The 20,631-nt window shown below is 37.0% G+C and overlaps 1 protein-coding gene across 1 annotated transcript in view; it reads right to left on the bottom strand.

Annotated features, from left to right (window-relative positions):
- Nucleotides 1–20,631, bottom strand: part of ARHGAP42 (Rho GTPase activating protein 42) — a 168,940-nt gene that overhangs the window by 55,056 nt on the left and 93,253 nt on the right. The window contains exon 5 of the mRNA XM_075708404.1: nt 3,653–3,754. Coding sequence (XP_075564519.1) covers nt 3,653–3,754 — 102 coding nt within the window. The remainder of the gene's footprint in view (nt 1–3,652; nt 3,755–20,631) is intronic.

Raw genomic sequence — 20,631 nt, forward strand, 5'->3', positions numbered from 1 at the left:
CCATTTTAATTAATCCTTCTTTGTAACAAATCATCTTCTCAAGCAAATCCCTTTTGGGCTGCATTAGTTATGTTTTGGTCTTAGGTCAAAAAGAAATTTTATCTAGTATCGGCAATACAAGTAAAAACAGTTCAGCTATTTTTGACGTATGCCACTTAAAACATAGCAGTATACTTCTGTATATTCTCTAGTTCAATTCAGGCTTTAAAAACAACAACTATAGGAAAATTGGAAAAGCTAGATGATGCCTTTGCTTGATGGCAAACATTAAAACAGCAAACACATCATAAAAGAGGTTTAGTACTTTTAACAGTACAAATGCAAAAAGGTACTGTTTTCCTTCAGGCAGAACTTGGTCATCAATAGCACCATATACAATTAACATTGCTTCTTTAAGTTAAGGACATGATACTGTCGTGATTTGGCCACACAGGCTCTTAGCAATATTGATCCACTTCCCTGTAGCACTACTTCAAAGCATGGGCTTCAACGATATGTTTCAAATGATTCAGTGCTAGCATTTCCTTCCCATGCCTATAAAAAACTAATCAGGAAATTATGTACAAAACCTAATATTATGAAGCAGAAATCAAGCACTCAAAATTCCAGTAATCGAGTGCTTTACCACAGAATTAACTCTGCCATGTGCCATTCATATAGTGCATTCAGCTACCGTTTCCTTTGATATTCTGTGTTAATAGTTTTATTTCACAAAAAAATATATCACAAAGGCAATGCTACATAGCTGAACAGAACCAGGTGTCACTACTTTGGGACATGATCCAGCAAGCCCTCATTCACAGAAGTGCAGTCAATAAGCACTTGAGACAGACCTCAGCTCTCACATTTAATTGTAAGCAAATAATAGAGTCTAGTCGTAGAAACGCACTCTTTCAGGCTTCAACTCAGAAAAAGTATTTAAACACCTAATTATATCCATCTCTATTCTGAACGGCATTTAAGCAGATTGTAGTTGTAATCATGCTTATGACAAGCAAGTGCTACCTCAAATATGGATGGGTTCCTAAATTAAGGCCATAATCACCACTAGTGTACAGGGACTAAATCATACTTTCCAAAATATATCTACTGTAGAAGCTTATGAATTTGTGTGAACACTGAGGATTCAGATACAAGAACAACTTTGAAAGTGATTTTAAAGTTTCAAAAGCTGAAAGGATTTTCACATGTTTTTCTATGACTTCAAACTGCATGTAAAAAATAAAAAGATTTGATAGATATGATTTTGAGTCTCTACTTGTATGGTATCTAGTTATAGCGAGTAATATTTTCATTGATGCAGGATACCACTGAAACGTATACCAGAACTTCACATAAGCTTGGAGACCGAAGCCTTTGCTCCATATTTATGCCTGATTCTGGAACAGATTTCACAGAAACAAAATCAGGAGTTTATTAACTTTTTCACATCACTCAATTCTGACCATTTTCTGCTCCACTGTGGACTTGCATAGGCAGTGAAAAGACAGTATTATGAAGCTTCTCTGATGCTAAAGGAAAAAAAAGTCTAATCGTCTATGTAAACTGTATAAGCAGTCTTGCAGGCTCTTAAAATATCCAACACATTTCAATTAGATGAATATATGCAAACCACTCTCTATAGAATATGTTCAGACCATCAAACTTTAGATGCCTAATTAAGGTGCTCTCAATTGCACTCGAGTGAGATATGTAAAATTGCCCAATACAATACCAGAACTACTCCTTGCTCGCTCCAGTACTCTTTAACCCACATAATGTGATGAGGTACCAGGAAACCTCAACAATTCAAAGAAACAGCGGGTTAAAAAAGAAGAAGTATTTTTCAGTGTGACAGTAGCAGTCAAAAAACAGTATTCCCATCTCACTAAATGCATGACATCGGCTTGAGGCAAGGCCTTCCCTCCACTTGCGTTGAACACTAAAGCTCCAGCCGCCAGCACCATCCCGTTCTTTGCTCGTGCCCTGGCTCTGCTGTGGGCTGCTCCAGCGAACTCTTCCTGGACATACGGGCTATAAATGTGGCTCAGCCGAATCACTCTGGATGTGAGTCAACAGCTATCGCTTGGATTTCAGGCCAGGAACGGGTGTTTGGCCTCCTTTTATTTATGATACAGATACAGGCCAAAACTCTCCCTGGTTAATATTTTTGGTACTGATTTGCTATTGTACTCTCTACTTATAGTGGGTCTATGTTGCTGATTCAGCACACTTACAGCTGTGTAAAAATTGGGAAGACAGAAATGACAAGTGGTGCCCTAAATGCTCTACAAGTGGGGCATCCAGAAAAGCAAAACACTCAGCCTCGGTTACAAGACTTTAAATCCAGGAGATGTCACTTAAGGACACAGTGGAAAAATTTGCTCTGGTTTTCCATTAGTTTATATATTTAAGCCAAATCCATTGTTACTCTACCACATTTTATTAGATTCACAGTTGTTACTTTTCACTTCAGTTGCTGTTTTTAGACTATAATTATTCCCACGTCTCAAGTAAAACACTTTATTTTATTTATGTTCTAGAGTAAATTGGTGCTTAAGTTCACTTTTCCACATTTTGGTAAGAAATTAATTTTTTTTTTTTCAGCTGGTGCTTAGCCTCTAACAGAACTGCTTCTTCATCAATACACAGGATATTTAGGAAAAGTGAAAGCTGTACATACAAAACTTTGACATACAAATGGAACAATTAACCAATTCTACATAACTAATGTGTTATCAAGACTGATTATTATATAGATAGCTGTGACAATTCAGGAGTATAAACGTTACTACAAATTCTGAATTGCTAACCCTCATTTACTTCAAATTATAGTATTATTGCTAAACATGAAAAAATTCCTACAATTCGTGACTGAGTGATGGTCACATCTTCTGTGAAAACTCCATCAGCAAACTAATCCCCATGATTTAACAGTCACCGTGACAACAGTAACCCCATCAAATTAATTTTTAACTACTTTTGGTAGAAATCCCAAAGTGTTATTGATATCAAATTGCTGGTTTTACTGTAATTTGCCTCAAAGACAAATCATAATTATTTTTACCAGTGTACTGAAAAGCCCTGGCATCCTCCTGTTAAACTAAAAGTCTTCATGTTTTGGTTTCTTTAGCAGAAAGAATTAGCCATACAGACTCTTCAAAGCTTAAGTTGTGGATACAATTTCAGGGCACAATGCTGCAATCTCAGAATAAGGTGAAAAAGATGAAAAAAGCAGCATAAAAAAGCATTATTAAAGTGGTTTCAGTTCAGTCTCCCAGATTAAAATTTATGTGAAACAAGCACAATTTCATTGAGTAATGAATTAAATCGCAAAAAAACCAATTAATTATTTGACTTTCAAATATTCCACATATACCTTGTAAAAGTCACATTTTTATTGTAGTATTATAATTCTGTTGTTGTAGTCAATAAACGTTAGCTGTACTTGAAGCACACGAAGTTGGACATGTAGAACATTGTCTTGTTCAAATAGTTAATTCATTAGAGTCATATTAATTCCACTCAATAATTTATATTCACAAGAAGCATGACTACAAGAAATCACCACAATTTCACATTAACAAAATACAGCATGTCTTGAAGAGAACCAGTTTGTTATCATGATCTCTATGCAAATGTGAAACCGGGTAAGGGTGTGTTTAGTGCTTACATCTTGCAAATGAGACTCTTTCTTCTTTGCTGATAAATTTAAGTGCTTCTCTAGGATGGAATAATATTTCTCACTTTCCTTGTCAAACTTCTTCTTCCCATCCTGAAAAACAAAACATTGCCAAGTAAAGTATTTGACTAAATATCACAGCTAACTTAAATTAAAAGAAAGAACAGGTGCCAAAATATGCCTGGTTATAAAGCCACTTTTGTTCGTTCCAATGTGTTTAGGGTTTAATTCTGAACTGGACCTGAAGATACTGGGAAGAGTGATTCAATTATTAAATGCAATATTAAGCAGGAGTTTTCCCATAAATAATAAACCTATACAACAGACTCATATAGTTTCCCATAATAAATATAGATGAGGTTTTATGTAGGTTCTATCTTGCTAAGCAGACATTTAATGCAAAATAATCTTCTGCAGGTTTTATAAATGTACACACCTGTCACATTGACTTTGCTGAATAAAAACATTGTGGAAGAGGTAGGTGAGTGTAACAAATTTGATGGTGATACAGGCCTATTCTTTGTATTTAAGACTAATATACGCCTATTTTCCACCCACACTCTTAAAATATGACGATGATGGAAAAGCACATACGTGGTTACAAAAGGAAATTGGTCCAAAAGTCTGTTTCCAATAATGTTTTGATGTGCCTGAATATTTAAGCTTGTCTCATTTAAAACAGTTATCCTGCCTTTTTCCTTTCCCACTCCTCTTGTTTTTCCCATCATGTCCAGACAATCCTCACATTTCAACCGTAAGGCTACTTTAACACATGGTAATACAAAAGAAAGCTACTGCCATGAGTAAATTAAGAAATATTTTCTGTAATCTAATTTACAATTTATCCTTCAAAATTTTTTAAATCAGATATTCTGAAATTTAAATCTAAAATTTAAGAAAAAGACAGCTTTTTCAAAATCTTTTCCATTTTTCAGGAAGTGCCAAATTTCAGGAAACAGGAGAAGGGATTAAAGTAAATATCCCATCAGAGTATTACTAATGATAAAAATATAATTTTTAATTCTAAAATTTATATCCTCTAATTCAGAGGAACCCTCTGCCAGTGACTTTTACAATCTTAGGTAAGTCCTAATGATTCTTTCTAATGACTAACAAGTTGAATATTTTGAGAAAACAAAGAAAGCTCAAGATGACCAGTCCTACTGACACATGTGCAAAAGCTATTAATGGTGGAAAAACTAATTACTGGACATAACGCAGTAACATCAGGTCATCTTCAGAACAGTAATGATTCTTTTCCTGACCCTTTTCTCCCTAGAAATTGTTATATAAAAAACCAAATCACTAGCCTGCATTGTAGCACCACCCTGCTTTTCTTTGTCATATCATGGGAAAGTCAGGTCAGTCAGAGAAGTAAGAAATAGACGTAAGAATTTAATGCCATGAATGAAAACTTATCAACTAGCTGAAACAACAAACCACTTACTAATCAGCTCCAGTGACTAAAGTTAACAATGGCAATTATACTAGCTTATAAAACACATCGTATACTTTCCATCCTGCAAAAAGTTGAAATATATTTAGTATGAAAAATATGCAACATCTAATGTTCTCATTACCTCACAACAGAAGTATCTTCAAAAGATGTCATAGGGAAGACACTTGACCCAACAAAATATTAATTTACAGTACAGAAAAATTCCAATGCCATTCTTTATTTAATTGCAGTTATGCAGATATGAGGAAAAAAGGCAAAAATGAAGAAAGGAAAAAGAAAAGCTTGTATTTTGCCTAGAAAGGGAAAAGAAGGCATACAAATTACCTCCCAAAATCTTTCCCAAACACATTCTTGAAAGAGAGAGAGAAGGCAGAAGGCAGGACTTGCCAAATGACCGATTAGCCAAGAAATTAACTTCTGTAGGACTGAAATCACAGGTTGGTTCCACAGCCCATTCTCCTGGGGAATACTCAAGTGTCAGGTCTTTATGATTAAGCAAGACCAGCCTGAGTATCTCAACATCTCCTTTGGTCACAAACACAAATCAAGTTCAGTTGATCATACACCACAGATATGTATCTTTTGAATAAAAGGTGCAGTTACTTGCATACTGTGTTATCTTCTGAGACAATGATGTTAAGGTGCTGGACTAAAAAATTAACTGAACTATTTTAAAATCCAAGTAACACTGGTGGCAAAGTCACCACCTCGAGGAAATCCCCAAGTCAAGGGCAAACTCAACTGATGCAATGAAAAATAAGAAGATAATTACTTTTTTTTTTTCCTTTCTTTTTTTCGGGACAGGATTCTGCCTAATGACAATATTGAAGCCTTTGGTCAGAAGCGGCTGAAGTTCAGTGGTGGATACCCTATCCAGGAGACCATCTACTTCAGAAGGTAACTTTCTATGGCTTTTGACAATGAGGCTGGGTGCAGAGGACATTTGCTGCACACCTGGGCTTGACGTTGTGCTTGCCTTTGCTGCCTCAGAGGCCGGACCAGAAGAAGGAGACAGGGAGCCATGGGCAAAGCTCCTGTAGGACTACCAGTGTCAGACTGGGATTCACTCAGCCCAGCTGGGTCAGCACCAGTTCCTTCCCTAATAGATTTCTGATATGAGTAGTAGGTATTCCTCTTGCCTCATGAACTCAGAATCAAGCCGATATACAGGTAATGGATGATCCTAACTCTGGTCAGGCACTTGAGCTCACATTAACATTAACATAACCTTTACTAACAAGAGCTGGAAAAGAGTCTGAAGTCTAAGCTGCTTGGTGATAGTCAAAGAGAAAGGTGTGAAAACAGGACCTGGCCATCTGAAATAACTCCTGTTCTATCATACAGCATGTCAAATGCATGTCAACGCTAAGACGGATCCATTCATACATCTAATGTGGTTCCCAGTGTACCAAATCCAGCTGCTTATGTTTTGTGCTAACATCTGCAACAAAACTTGTGAATTACATATCACATTATCTATTCTGTTTATATGTAAAAAGGAAAACACAAAAAAAGTAAATGATCACATGTAAACAGATACAACACCCCCAAGAACAAGACAAAAAAAAATATTCAGATGAACTAATTGTGGTTGCAAGGCATCTTGTATCTCACATGAAGCTTCATTAAGATCTCCGTGGCACCATACATGAGGACACGCAGAATTTGAAGGCTCTCTTGGTCTTCTGCTAGCACTGCTGAACCCCTCCTAGACTGTATCTCTGTGCTGTAACAGTGATCCACTCAACCGCTACCTTCACAGTTTTTGCATCAGTTAAAGTAAATAGAAAACTAACAATTTGGGGCTTCCTTGATACCAGGACAACTTCTAGTCTGAGCACAGTGTTTCCAGGGGCAGCACATCCTATTAACTTCTTCCCTTTTTTCCAGATTTTAACACAACAAAATTTCTCCCTTCAAAGCTGGAAGTGGACAAAGTAAGGAGAATAAACAGAAGTAGGCTGAGAATAAAGATCACTTGGCCGTTTTGACTCTATTAGTGTCTTTATTTGGTGATACTTCTGGGAATAAGGATGCAGTGCCAGCAGGACAGTGTTTCTGGCACTGTACTGATCACTCAGACATGTTTCTGGGAAGTCTAGAAAATACTGGCCCCAACAGGTGAGTGAGTTCCCTTCACTTGAAACATCCTCTGCTATGCCAGTAAAAACCACATATTTGAATGTACTGAAGCCTCTGAAAACTGTTTACTTCATAAAGATTAACAAAAACAAGATACACTCAGATGTAGGTGATTCATTTGCTGGAAGAGAAGAAACACTCAGTTCATGCCAAGATAACTCTCACCTCACACACTCAGCTGGTGACTCACAGCGCCTGGGCGCATCCTAAGCGGAGTCACAGACTTACCTCATTCCAGCTTTAGTTTCTTCTTCTGCAATCCTCAAAACACTCTTATACACAGCTGCTGCCCAAATTAATCATCTGAATCCTGGTCCCAGCAATCTGTGCCTGTGAGACCGAGAATCCTGCTTTTCCACAAGCCAGGAGGTTTACAAAGAAAGTTTCCATGTAAAACTGTCTCCTCAAAACTTAGGAGACAGAGGATTGCTTCTGCCTCTAGATTCCACATTAGATCAAACGCCAAGGAGAAAAGCGATGTGGCTGGATAAGAAACTTGTGTTGTACTGTTACCAGAACAGACAGCACCAGCCATGACAGAACGCTTAAGGTACGTGGCCGTTAAGAAAATGCTATTCCTGACCTCTGTACTATGTCTCTTACTCCCTTCAGCCTCCAGCTATCTTTCTTCCTCACACATCTTTCCTGCAAGTAATCCTCATTCTTCCTCTTTGCCCTAGAAGCTTATCAATAATTTCTGTCAAAATATCAGCTAGAAAATACAAAAAAACATGTGAGATAATTAAGAGGGTGCAATAGAAAAAGACAGATTACAAAACACTAATCCTTGACATATTTTACACTGATGTTTAAGTCATCAATACCGTTTGCATAGATCAAGTTCAGCGGACTCTAAGCACTGTGAATGTCTCTCCATAGTTGTTTAACCATTCTCAGGTGAGGCAGGTCACTAAATCAGTTCAAAAATATTTACAGTTTTAAATGGCTCAGATTTCTAACAACCCCGTTAGGAAAGCCCGTAACCAAATGCTCAGCTTCCAGCATGTAATGGAGTCTTACTAGCTTCCAGTACCCTCTTGACAGAGTCAAGTCATATAATACTGGATCCAGGTTTAATACCTGGTTTTGTTCTCTCTGCTTACTTTTCCTCCATAGTGTTATTTCAAAACTGATTAGACCATCTCCAGAAATAGAAAATTATCTTTTCAAAAATAAATTATGCTCAAGATACTACTAATTATATATGTGCCTGTTAGAAGTTTAACTCAAAAGATGTTCACCTATCGCTCTTGTTTTACAGAAATCTATGGCTGTGAAAAGATCAGACATCAATTATTAAAAAGGTGACTCAATTGAGTCAGATAATTTTTTTCCTCTTCAGAAAGATTTTGATTCTATGCTGTAACTAATCATATGCATGCAACGAATCACTGGTGTGATTCCTACAAATCTCAACCACAAGTTCTATTTTTTGATGTAAAGCAGAAAGAGTTATTGTATTTTGAACCTGACTTCTCTTTTCTAGAGGGAACATCAAGAAATCACTTTTTTTTTTTTAATGGTCTAAGTTTGCCACTACTTTGTGTCCAGTATTTTACATCAAAATTGTTATATGTATCTTCAGAATTATTATATAAATTACTCCTCTCAATTTTACATAAAGAACCTTTGCCATCCTTCCCATTTCTTTCCATTTTTTCCCGTTGCAAGGACTTTTGGTGTTACAGTTGTCTATTAGCATATCATTAGCTAAATCTTACATCTGTCCCTAAATAAAGTATTTTAACTCTTTGTTTGTCCCAGAATTCATATTGAAACTTTAACATGCTAATCTTTAAAGCAAAACAACCCCTGTGCTTTTAGTTCACATTCATTTTCAATAACAATACCCTTGTGCAACCATAAAATAAACATGTTTTGTAAGAGGTGCTTTTAAAAGGATCAGGAAAGGAAATGAAAATAGAAAACATTGCAAAGAAACTATTTGGAGAACAAATTTCAATGAGAATCCCTCAGTTAATTAGGAAACAAGTGAACATTGTGAAACATGGCTGTGATGATTTCTTTTTTTCCTCCACCCAATATTAGTACATATTTTTCTCACCAGCTCAAGCTGAGATGCAGAAACTGTAGAAACTGGCAGAGAAATGCAATAATAAGACTCAAATATAGATCGAGTCAGGCACATTTGCCAGTGGAAGAAACTGAAGGCAATGGTGAACTCCACTGAGATCCATAAAGCCACATCCCCTTTCTAACAACACATTGGAGATGGTTCATTGCTGGAATTTTAGACTTCAAATATATTTTTCAAAGCCACCTTTTTCATTACCTTCCAAACAAAAATTCAAAATGTATTTCTACAAAGTAATTGGAATTTTGTTTGGAGATGTAAATTTGGGGGATCATCTCTTACTAAGTTGTAGGACTAAGAAAAGTAGAACTGTAGACTAAAAAATAAACTCAACTTAGTCTTGGAAAGACTGATTTGAGCTCAGATCCTATGGATTTTCTGGAAAATGTGAGATCTCAGAGTCTCACAACTTCTGAGGAGAAAAGAAATAAATTCACCTTCCATTTTATTTTGCCTGAGGTTTTGCTTAGAATTCTTATGGCGGTGGTTGGTGGGTTGGGGGTGGTGGTGGTGTTTTTTTGGTTGTAATAAAAGTGAAATTATCATAGGCATCTGAGACCACAGACTGCATTTTGATAGATGTCTGGATGGGGGGATTTCTTTTTGGTAAAGATTTTGATTTGTTATGTGAATGTTTACAGTTCAAGATAAGGCCAAAAGAGATTTTCCAAAAGGAAAAGAGAAAAGGGCATATAAAATTCCTTTCCTCTTTCTCCTCCCAATCAGAATTTAACATATCGTGAGGCTATAGGGTTTCTCCAAATCTGTGCAAAAGCTAGGAGGTTAAAGGGCATCATTTATGTATTGTTAGCAAATAATATGAAGTGGAAGAAAGTTATATCATAGTTTATAGAGAAATGATTGCTGCTCAATATAAAATAGGGTTCATACAGTCATAAATTATGACATATGTTACTCATAACTGCTAGTGAAAACACTTCCACATTGAAGCTGAATGCATCATGTAGAAAATTAAATGTCCTAACAACTATAAATCTTTAAATCAATTCTTTACTAAGAAAGAACAACCGTATGCAAACCATGAATATCCAGAAAAGAATATGGTGTAAGACACAAATAATTATAATAAAGAGAACATATTGCAACTATGAAGTATAACAAGGCAATAAACTGGGAACACAAGAGTGTTTAGCAGCATTAAAGCTATGAAGCAGATACTAAAAACTGACAGTTTAAAAAAATAACCTCAATTAAAATCAGGTAAGTTATGCATAAAACTAAAAACATACTTTAAACAACCCAAAACTCATTTAAGTTTAGGATGGAGTTCACATCTGTGTAAAATACTGAATAACCCTGCAAGAGATAATTTACTTTCAGGTTCATGAAATTCTGAAGAAAATTTTCTTTCCCCTCTGCCTTAACAGATCGAAATATCAGGTACTTTCAAAAGTGTTTCCTGGAAGAAGAGAATCCTACAGCCATTTGCTAATACTTCTCTATTTAATTCCATCAAACGTGTGCAGACAGAAGATACTTACCAGTGAAGACTAAAAAAAAAAAAAAAAAAAAAAAAAAAAAGAAAAAAAAAAGGCAGAAAAGAAGTTTCATTATTTCTATGAGATCTAAAATTCTGTTCAAATTAAGAAGCAGTTACTATTAAATTAACAAATGTGTTTGCAGGATGTCATTTGTTTCTCTCTAAAAAATTCTCTCTTGAAATGGAAAAAAAATATTAAAAGTTCCCAGCACTGCTGTGAAAAGACATGCAAACCTGCCAGTACTGGCAGGTCGCAAAGCAGGACACATTAGACTCCCTGTTATTCAGCTGCAGAGCTGTCTCAAGTTTATTTGGCATTTGCCGATTCCAGGAGTAGCTGCTAGATGTCTGGGAATCTGTTAAATCCCTGCCCAAACAGCAGGACTCGTAAGTCTACACACATAATCTAGTTTTATTGTTTTTACTGTCTACTAAATATGAAGTCTTTTTGCTGGAATACCTCACTTCGGATATTAGCATGTTACTGCTTAAATGATATGAAGAATTTCCCTAGAACAGCAGAAACTGACTTTTTAAACTGTTCTCTGAAGCAGTTTAGAAGAGTTTTCTGAAATTGAAAATGTTTTATTGTCTCCTGTTCCTGTACAAAAGCTTGTGACCTTAAATGATTTAAAAAAGTAACCAACCCATGCTCTCTAGGAATTCAGAAAGAAGCTTGAAATAACTCTCTACGTCATCAAAAGTCATACGTAATAAACTGCTCATGTCAAAAGCAATGCAGATATTTGTTAGAAATCAATATAGCCATATATGCTGAGTAGAAAGTAAATGACAACAAAAGACACAACCCAATCCTAAGGCATCACTTCAATGATAAAAGGAAAGAAGTCAACTGAGATTTGGAGCATGCTACTCTTCAAAAGTAACAGGCAATCAGCAATAACATACGTTGTGATTTAGAATATTCAAAACGCTGAAGTCACTGAGCTGGCAACACTATCCATGGAAACCTGTTAACATTAATGCTTACAAAATCAGGCTGGAGAGGAGACCTTCTCTACATGAATAGAAAGTAGTAGTACATTTTTCTCATTATCTAGTTCCAGTGTGAGCTTACCGAGCTTCCTAAAGTTCATTAAAAAAAAAAAAATTAGAATGCCTTTTATTGTTTCTGCTTCATTTCCATACGCCCAAAATTCAGTTCAGTTCAGATGACAAAGTGGGGCAAACAGAAAGAAAAGAAGGTTTACAGTAACACAACAACATTGCATAGGGCTGGTGGGTTGTAGCTGACTCTTTGATGCAAACGGTGGCACATATGGACTTCACGGACAGAAGATAAGCCACATTTACAATGGATAATACTGAAGTGAACTGGTCTTAATCACGGGGAACAGGCAGCTCCAATTTTTGCCTAATCTTCCATGCCAGCACCTGGACTAAGCAGCAACAAATCTCAGCTCCACCCATGCGTAGACAGCTAGAAGTTGGCCTTTCAAGTTCTGTAGTCATATCAACCTGTTATCCAATGCTGCACCAAGAATGAAGAGAGCTTTGTTTTTCTTTATTCTCTAGTTCTCACACTAAGGACAGAGAAGATAGACTTGGCTCTATAGTTACTAACATAAGTGCACAGAAATGCTAATGAATCATAGAATCATAGAATTGTTTAGGTTGGAAAAGACCTTTAAGATCATCCAGTCCAACCATTAACCTACACTACCAATTCTACTCTAAGCCAATCAAGGGTAGACTAGACTAAAAATGATACCATAATGATATGGTATCCAGCTATGCAGAGTACAAGCACAGCACAAGGCTGCTACAGGCACGGCAGCTTTTGTAGCATGATCTTCACACTTGACAGCAAGACTTGCTTTCATTGTAACAGTCAAAGGGGTGAACTTCCCAACTACAAAAAGAACATCCAATTTTTAAAACTGTATTACACTAGTCAACTTCCCTTGGTCTCCAACACTGCCCCTTTCCTGCCATTGCTGCTTCTCTTTCTCCATTCCTCTGTCTCCCATCACGCCATTCCCTGAGCAGCTGCCTTGTTGGCATCCCGCACCTGAGGTTGCTGCTCTCCTCACCCCTGGTCCTCCCATCCGCACTGGCTTGCTCTTCTCCCTATGGAGGCACACTGCCATTTCAGGTTCTCCCTTCCTATGCTAGATTCCCTCACAAATGAAGTGTATTTCAGTAATGTCCTGGTATGCCAGTAAACTGAAATGTATATGAAGCGGCCATCTCATCTGCACACAGTTAGCAACTATCTTCCTTCCTTTGTGCACTTAAAACAAAGAAAATGCAAAAAAGCTGCAAAGACTATAATGTCACTCAAATAAAGCAATTCTGACAGTTTAGACTGTCAGACAGACTAGATTACAACGTCACATACTCACTGCTTTATTTTAAAAGCAGAAGATAAAAATATCTCTCTTTTAAATAGTAATTTCTTTTTAAAAAACACTCTTTGGGAATCTCTCTCCCATCTATGCCAACCAATCAGCCAACATCCCTGATTACAGCGTGCCAGCAGCACGTTCAGCGCAGCCCGCAGTCCCACGCCACCTTCCACGTCATCACAACAGGACCGCAATGCCGATCGGCGGAAGAACTCGAGGCGTGCTATGAGAAAGTTTTTAGATTAATACATACAGCTGGAAGCCGTGTTGTTTACAGATAGAGAAAAAAAAGGAAACAGTCTGGGGTTAATGTCAGAAGTTATTTTGTTTTGTTTTGAAAGCATCTATTTTCAGAGTCCCTCTTACAACACTGATAAAGGAACACAAACTATCACTTTGGGGTGAAGAGTCATGCCTCCCCAGTGGTGGTGGTAAGCTCAACCAGTGCTCTCAGTTTACTTCTTAGGGAGGGATGATCTTCTCATTAAAACAACCATCAAAACACCCCTTCTTTGCAAGCTCCACAGGAACAAATGGTTCTGTGGTGGCTACTGTAGCCTGAAAGATCCCAAAATAATGAAGCTGGTTCATCTGGTGGAAAGATGGAGTTCTTGGTGCTCCTGTATCTACACCAAGACACGTTAATGTTTCAAGTAATGTTGCCCATCTTTTCTTACAGTACAGAAGTGATACTTTCCAGCTACTACCACCCACTATGCTTTGGAATAGAGCTATTTGAAGCTTCTTTTGCCAAAAGCAGAATTACTACAATGGTAAGAGAGTGCAAGTGTGCATATTCCCAGGCCCCTGCAGAATCTGCTGCGCAGACAGAACAAGATACCGGACGGAGGGAAACCTATGGCGATACAGCCAATTGTCCCAATCAAATGATTTTCTATTTAGAACAGAAACTGCAACTCCACCATAGGTGTGGAATAAAGACCCATAGACTCAACGTCATCTGAGTAATGCCCAAATGTAATAGCTCTATTTTTACTCTGTTATCTTAAATACATCACAGAAGAAGGGAAAGCGATGGAGAAAGAGATCTTCATTTTCCCCAAGACTGCTGAAGAAAACCCCAACAGATAACGGAATAAGATTAACAGATTAATTTATATCCATGTAAAAAGCCTCATGATTTAAGTGTTTGGCACAGCTGTGGCACTACATAACATCCACGAGCAAAACTCTGAAGTAATCCCTGTAGGGTAATAGAATGCAGCTGCCTTTCTGAAAACATGATGAATTTGGTTTGATAAAGGATGCCAAAATTCAGGGTGGAATCTTATTTTGAGCATGCGAGGCACGGGAATAGGTGCCTTTGGCTAGCTGCATGAAGACCGAGGCCTTGTGCAGGGAGCAGAATACTAAACTCTCTGCTTCCTCCAGGTCCGGCCCTGCTCTGTGCCACAGGCAATTGGCCACCACCTCTGTTTCTCTTAAATCCTCCTTGAAGTTCTTGAAGAGTCTCATCAACAACCGTGAGACCTGTTTTTCAGGTGTGGAACGTAATCCTCTCCATGTTGCGGCTGAGAGCAAGGCTAGAAAGGACATAATAGACGAGTGGAGCTACTGTACCCTACTGAGACTGAGAAAAGCTGCCTTTTTTTTTTTAAATTGAAAATATTTGCCAGAGCCTTTGTGCCTCGAAGCACTCAATAAGAAGTTCAGTTCCCCTGTGAACTGGCAATTAAGTTTGGAGGTGAATGCCCTTGCTCATACTTTTAATCGTGGCTCAGGAGTCCAGCAGGATTCTAGCAGCTGTGCGGGGTCAGGATGCAACCTTCCTGAATCCTTCCTGTGACACGGATTACAGTGGGCTGATTTAAACTAGCAAGAAAAAAAGCCTTAATTTAATTAGAAAATGTGCATATTTTCTTGCATTTTTATGCTTTTTGTTGTTTTCCAGTAGGAAGGCTGATATTTGCTACCTTTTTATTTTTTTTTGTTTTACTATGTGTAGATTTTTTAAAAATAAATGGTTCTTTTTGCCAACAAAAATACAGTGCATACTCACTTAAACAATTCCACTGATTAATACATTTATTCTAAGCCTTAATTCTTAAATGTTATGGCAGAACACAGTAAATTACATCTCCTATTTACTACAGAGGACCAATTTATTTACCCTTAATTTATATCTGTTTTCTTTTGGATGCAAATTAGAATTTTATTAAAGTGCAGAAAAAACACAGCTTCAGAAACTGGTTTTAGTCAGTCTTCAAGCTAATCACACTAACTTTTAACAAACAATGTATTTAACAGAATTTATTAAACCACACTGCACATAATATTAACTGGTTTACTAACAAACACCTGCAGTTAATGGACTGAACTGACAGTTTTTAATCACTGTGTCCATAATCTTTTAGTTATGAGATTTGAGGTTTTGCTCTTATTTTTTAAAGAAATACACTAGAAATGAAACAAGCTTTTAGGATTGTTCTCATTCTCTTTTTTTTTCTGTTAACTTCCTAAAAATTTCTCAACTTTGAATGAAACAGTTATTGAACTGAAGTAAACTGCAATGAGAAAATAGTTTTGCTGCATTTCCAGAATGACCAGAGCTGTCTCAAGTAGGTTAGTCGCTTCAGAAAACCTCTGGGTCCAAGTGCTCAGCCAGAGGTATCTCCCAGCTTAATGGTTTGGCTTTCTGCAGAAGAAAATAAGGCTGCCTGAAAAGATGAAGTGTGTGCACACCAGGCTCTTCACCACTATTTTTGAAACTTCCCAAATATTTCACATATAGAAGTGTAAAAGAAGCAGTGGCTAGTCATACCCTAGCTCTACAAATATTTTCTACTTTTAAAAAAATAATTTTAATAGAGATTACCAAATTGGTGCAGGTCTTTCACAGCTTCCTGTTTCCATAAATTTATTTGAATAGCTATATTTGTGAAAACACATTTGATCTATTTTTAAAATAATTTTTATACTACACATTTTCATTAAATGCAAATTACAAAGGGAAAAGTAGACAGCTGCAGCTAATAAACCAACAATCCAGCTACTCCAAATGTTAAGATCTGGGTCAATTCACAGAAGACTCTACATGCAGACACTGAAATCCAGAGGGAAACAGCAAAAATCAAGATGAAATAACAAACATTTTTAACAACATTTAATCTGAAGAATTTTTTGAATTTTCAACTTTTCTTACAACTGTCACAAACAAAATTTACCATTATAAAACCAATATTTTTTTATGCTTAGCCTCCTAATTTCTCTTGCATCTGTCCATACTAGTTTAAGTAAAATATCAGATTAGACAACATATTCCAAATTATTTCTCAGATAAAAATGATCGAGGACCAATGCCTTGGAATTAAATGTATTTATAAATGCCATTTACAACTCCTTCACAGTTCACAAACTTAATCCAAAACTCAAGGATTTATATAAGTAAAAGGAAATCTAAAGAAAATTTGTACTTCTCTATCTACCAGAGATAGATCCCTAAAGCCTATCCCTAAAGAGACTGCCACTTGAGCTTTTTATCGGTACAGCAGAATTTTTGGTTTGCAGCTGTGTCATGACCATTGAGTAGCCTCATTTCCTCCTGCTCAGTCAGTTCATCTTACACTTTCTTCCTAATCCTCCAGTCTTCCTCCTCTATCTTGGCAATACCCCCAACCTACAGCAACCCCAAGCTGTGTCAGCAACACCAGATTTTTTTTCTACCTGGTCATTACTGAAAATAAAACAACAGACTGATCTCAAATTGCCCCTTGGGATCTTCTAATTAGTAACTTCTTTCTAACCAGACAGTCTCTCCCATAAACAAAACTCACTGCCCTTTCCCCATCAGCCAGTTCCTCAGCTAGATCGGGTTTCTTATACTAACCCCCATCTAAACTAAATTATAATGTTTCATGTAGAGTGCTTTAAAGGCCTTGCTGAAATAGAAATAGGTTTGTTCCGCTGCATTTCCTTGCCTACAGAATAAGTTATCTTATCAAAAAAAGATATCAGGTAACTCTGGTAGTAACCGTTTTTAGGAAACTGTGTTGCATTTTAACTCAAAACATTTGGCCATCAATTAACCTGGCCTGGCCTCTATTTCTGCTTCCTCCCCCTGGCCCGCTCCCCTCTATGGTTCAGACTGACATTAAAATATCCCAAAACTAGTGGACACAAGTACTAAACCGTGAGTAACAGATGCTGCTTACGATGAAACACCTTCCACCATACCTACTAGAGCAAGGTCATTCATTTTTCTTAGTTAAAGGACAAGTGCTATAATGTGATTATTATACTAATATATATATAGATATATATAGAATCTATATATAGAGATTATAATGTGATTACTAAGGAAAACAGTTCACAAAATGGGCATTCTGGCATTTCTAACTGATCTTAGATAGCTATCTAAAACTCTGCTTTGACAGCTTTCTGACAGACTTTAAAAAATGGGGGGGTGGGGGTGGTGTGTGGTTTATGCTCCTCAACCTCTGGACAATCCAGATAAAATACAGAGAGAGCATGCCAGCTCCTGCATGCCTGCATCATGTGAGTATAGATGTGAACATAGATGCAGGAAAATTAATCCCAGCAGCGAACATGGATTTGTTTCCCAAGTAGAAAGGAATCCACAGCTTTGAATGAATGAATGAAACTAGATAATAAAAATAATAAAAAATAATCCTCCTGGCCAAAATAAATAATTTTATGAAACAAACAGATGGAATTGTAAGGAGGAAACAAAACTCTCCTTTTAAGTCTTAAAACCAAAATTGCTTCTGTTGTCTTTGATCTGATTTAAGTTGTACTAAAGGTCAACGAACATTGGAACAAATATTGCTAAATACTGTACTCAATGGATAAAAAGAAACATGAAAGTTTGGCCTTACTGTACGTAACACATCACACAATGATCTCACCAAAGTTACCAGCTGGGGACTTGCAAACCACATTTACCAAATAAGGCAAAATTCTTCGTGCCTGAAATCCTTTCCCAGTTACCTCACCCGGCTTTTGCTCGCGTTTCTACAATAATTGCAGAGGTCATTTTTTTAAACTCAGATGGAGTAAATCAACAGGCTATCCAATGCAAAGCTGGGTTTGTGTAGTCTCTGGAGAGAACTCAGCTTTATTTAAACTGAGTGTGTACAGAAAAGGAAGAACTGAAATATGTGCAATAAAAACAGAAGAGTTAGTAGTATAAATCGAGAAGAGCAAGTGATGCAGAATTGTGTATTGCTGGTTTGATTACAAACACTAATATTTTATGGGGAACGTTTCTCAAATTTGTTGCAAACCTTCAAGTTTTTGAAGTGCATGTGAAGAACTCGTCTTTAATGTTATTCTTGTGACGTTCCAAAAACACTTGAACTTTGCACTCTGGGTTTATGCTGTCCTTGTATTTGAAATATAGCTTTGTAATGTCAACAGGATATATTTTATCCTCCATATTCTCTTTGATTTCTGTGATCATATTTTTTGCCTAAAGTTGATACAGTTTTGAGAAAGAACAAAATATTCTCATTGTCTATATTAAACACAACAATCAGATAGTCCTACATAGTTCATCACGGTAGTAAAAAACTTGCTAAATTACTTACTACTCAAATAAAATGGTGATTGTCATAGTGAAAACTGTCATTAATTTGTAAGATTTTTCTCTTTTTTTTTTTTCTCTGTGTGTGTGGTGGAATGGTGGGGGATTGCTTGTTTTTATCTCCAGCTGAATTTTATCCAGTGTTTTTGAAAAGAAAGAAAAAAGCCCAGTAAGTACTTTTAAGCGCTCACTCTCATAATCCTTCCCTCACCAAAATCTGACAGTAGTGCCTAATATAATTTCCTATCATGTATATTGGTAACACAACTATGTAATAATTTTTTTCCTCCAAAAATTTGGAAACACAGCCTAACAGGGTACTAGAACTAATAATTTCAAAGTCCAGTTAGAAGAGGGAGAATCCAACACTCACCACTGCTTATGAAGTACAGGCTCCCAGCATAAGGCTGATCACAGATGCTTGCACCTCTAGCTTCTGTTCTGGTTTTTTGGGGGGGAGAGGGATGACAGAAACAGGAGCAGGTTTGGGTTTGATATGAATATAATTCTACCCACTGTTGTAAGTTAATACTAGGGGAAAAAACAGCTCAAACCTGGTATTTCAAGAGCAAAAAGTAACAGTTGATACATGGTCCATACAGCTGGCATGCTTAGAGAACACCTCAAACAAAAAGTGACGTTCTCAGTGTCCTGTGAAACTTGCTGCTGAAATCCAACAAGAAAGAGTCTATGTTTTTTGTTTGGCTGCCAGTTCAGATCGCCCCAGAGGAGTTCAAAGAGCCAAATCTCTGTGCAAAACTTCATTAACTGCAGATAAATAACTGCCAAGCTCAACTCATCCCATATTTCTAAGAGTTCATAAATGCTCAAGGGTTGAGCCCAATGAACGGAAGTGGAGGTGAGTGATCTGACCATGTTCTCTACTTTACTAACAATGAGTTTCAGAAAGCCCAAATTTCTACTCTATTTCATACTGGTCTCATTATTCCTAGATCACATGTTGCTATTTTGTAATTACTAGAAAAACAGTATTAAATGTAATTAATATCCCACTTCTTTGTTTTGATTCCATTTAGTTAAAGGCCAACTGTAATTGCTTCCGCTGATGAAAATCAATTTGGAGGTGAACGTTTGTATCGCAATCTGGGTTATGCAGGCGATCTGAATCTCTCATTTTTGAGCTTGACAGTTGAACTCCATGAGCAGTGCAAGAAAATACGAGTTTATTTGACATTTTATAAAACAATGAGCTGGGAGAGCTCTCTCTATGTTATCAATGTGTCAAGCCAGTATCCTGGACTGCCCCAAACACACAGAGCACTGCATAATGAAGTGCATTAGACACTGGGATAAGAGTTAGCTGAGCCAGGCTCTCTCCTGAACTCATTCAGTACACTGTTGTGTGACAGCAAACAAGTCAAAATGATCACTGTTTCCGCAAGTTATATAAGATGGGCAAATGCCCGTATTTTATCTGGAAGGGATATGGAAAAGAAACCAGCTGTTGTGATATACCAAACAGAGAGGACTCAACCTGTCCTGTAGTGCCCTGCCTTTAATGTTAAGTACTTGCTGATTCAAAAAACAAAGGAGTCATCTTCAATTAGATCATTAAATATGTGTTGTCATCTACTGAGCGATATATTCAAAGGAGGTATGAGTGTCTTATACCATTGTACAGAGAGCCCTGTGAACCACTTGCAGATATTGTCTCTGATATACCAGGACGGCAGGTTAGGCTTTCAAAGAGGGTTCTCTGCAGAGAAGAACGATATCCCTTAAACTATAGGAATATGGAATGAAATGGTAACACGAAGAACTGAACCACGCAACTAAAACCTACTGAAAACTAAAAATAATTTTGTGCTGGGATTAAATTC

Source organism: Pelecanus crispus, chromosome 1 (genome assembly GCF_030463565.1).
Source record: "Pelecanus crispus isolate bPelCri1 chromosome 1, bPelCri1.pri, whole genome shotgun sequence".
NCBI classification, from domain to species: Eukaryota; Metazoa; Chordata; class Aves; order Pelecaniformes; family Pelecanidae; genus Pelecanus; species Pelecanus crispus.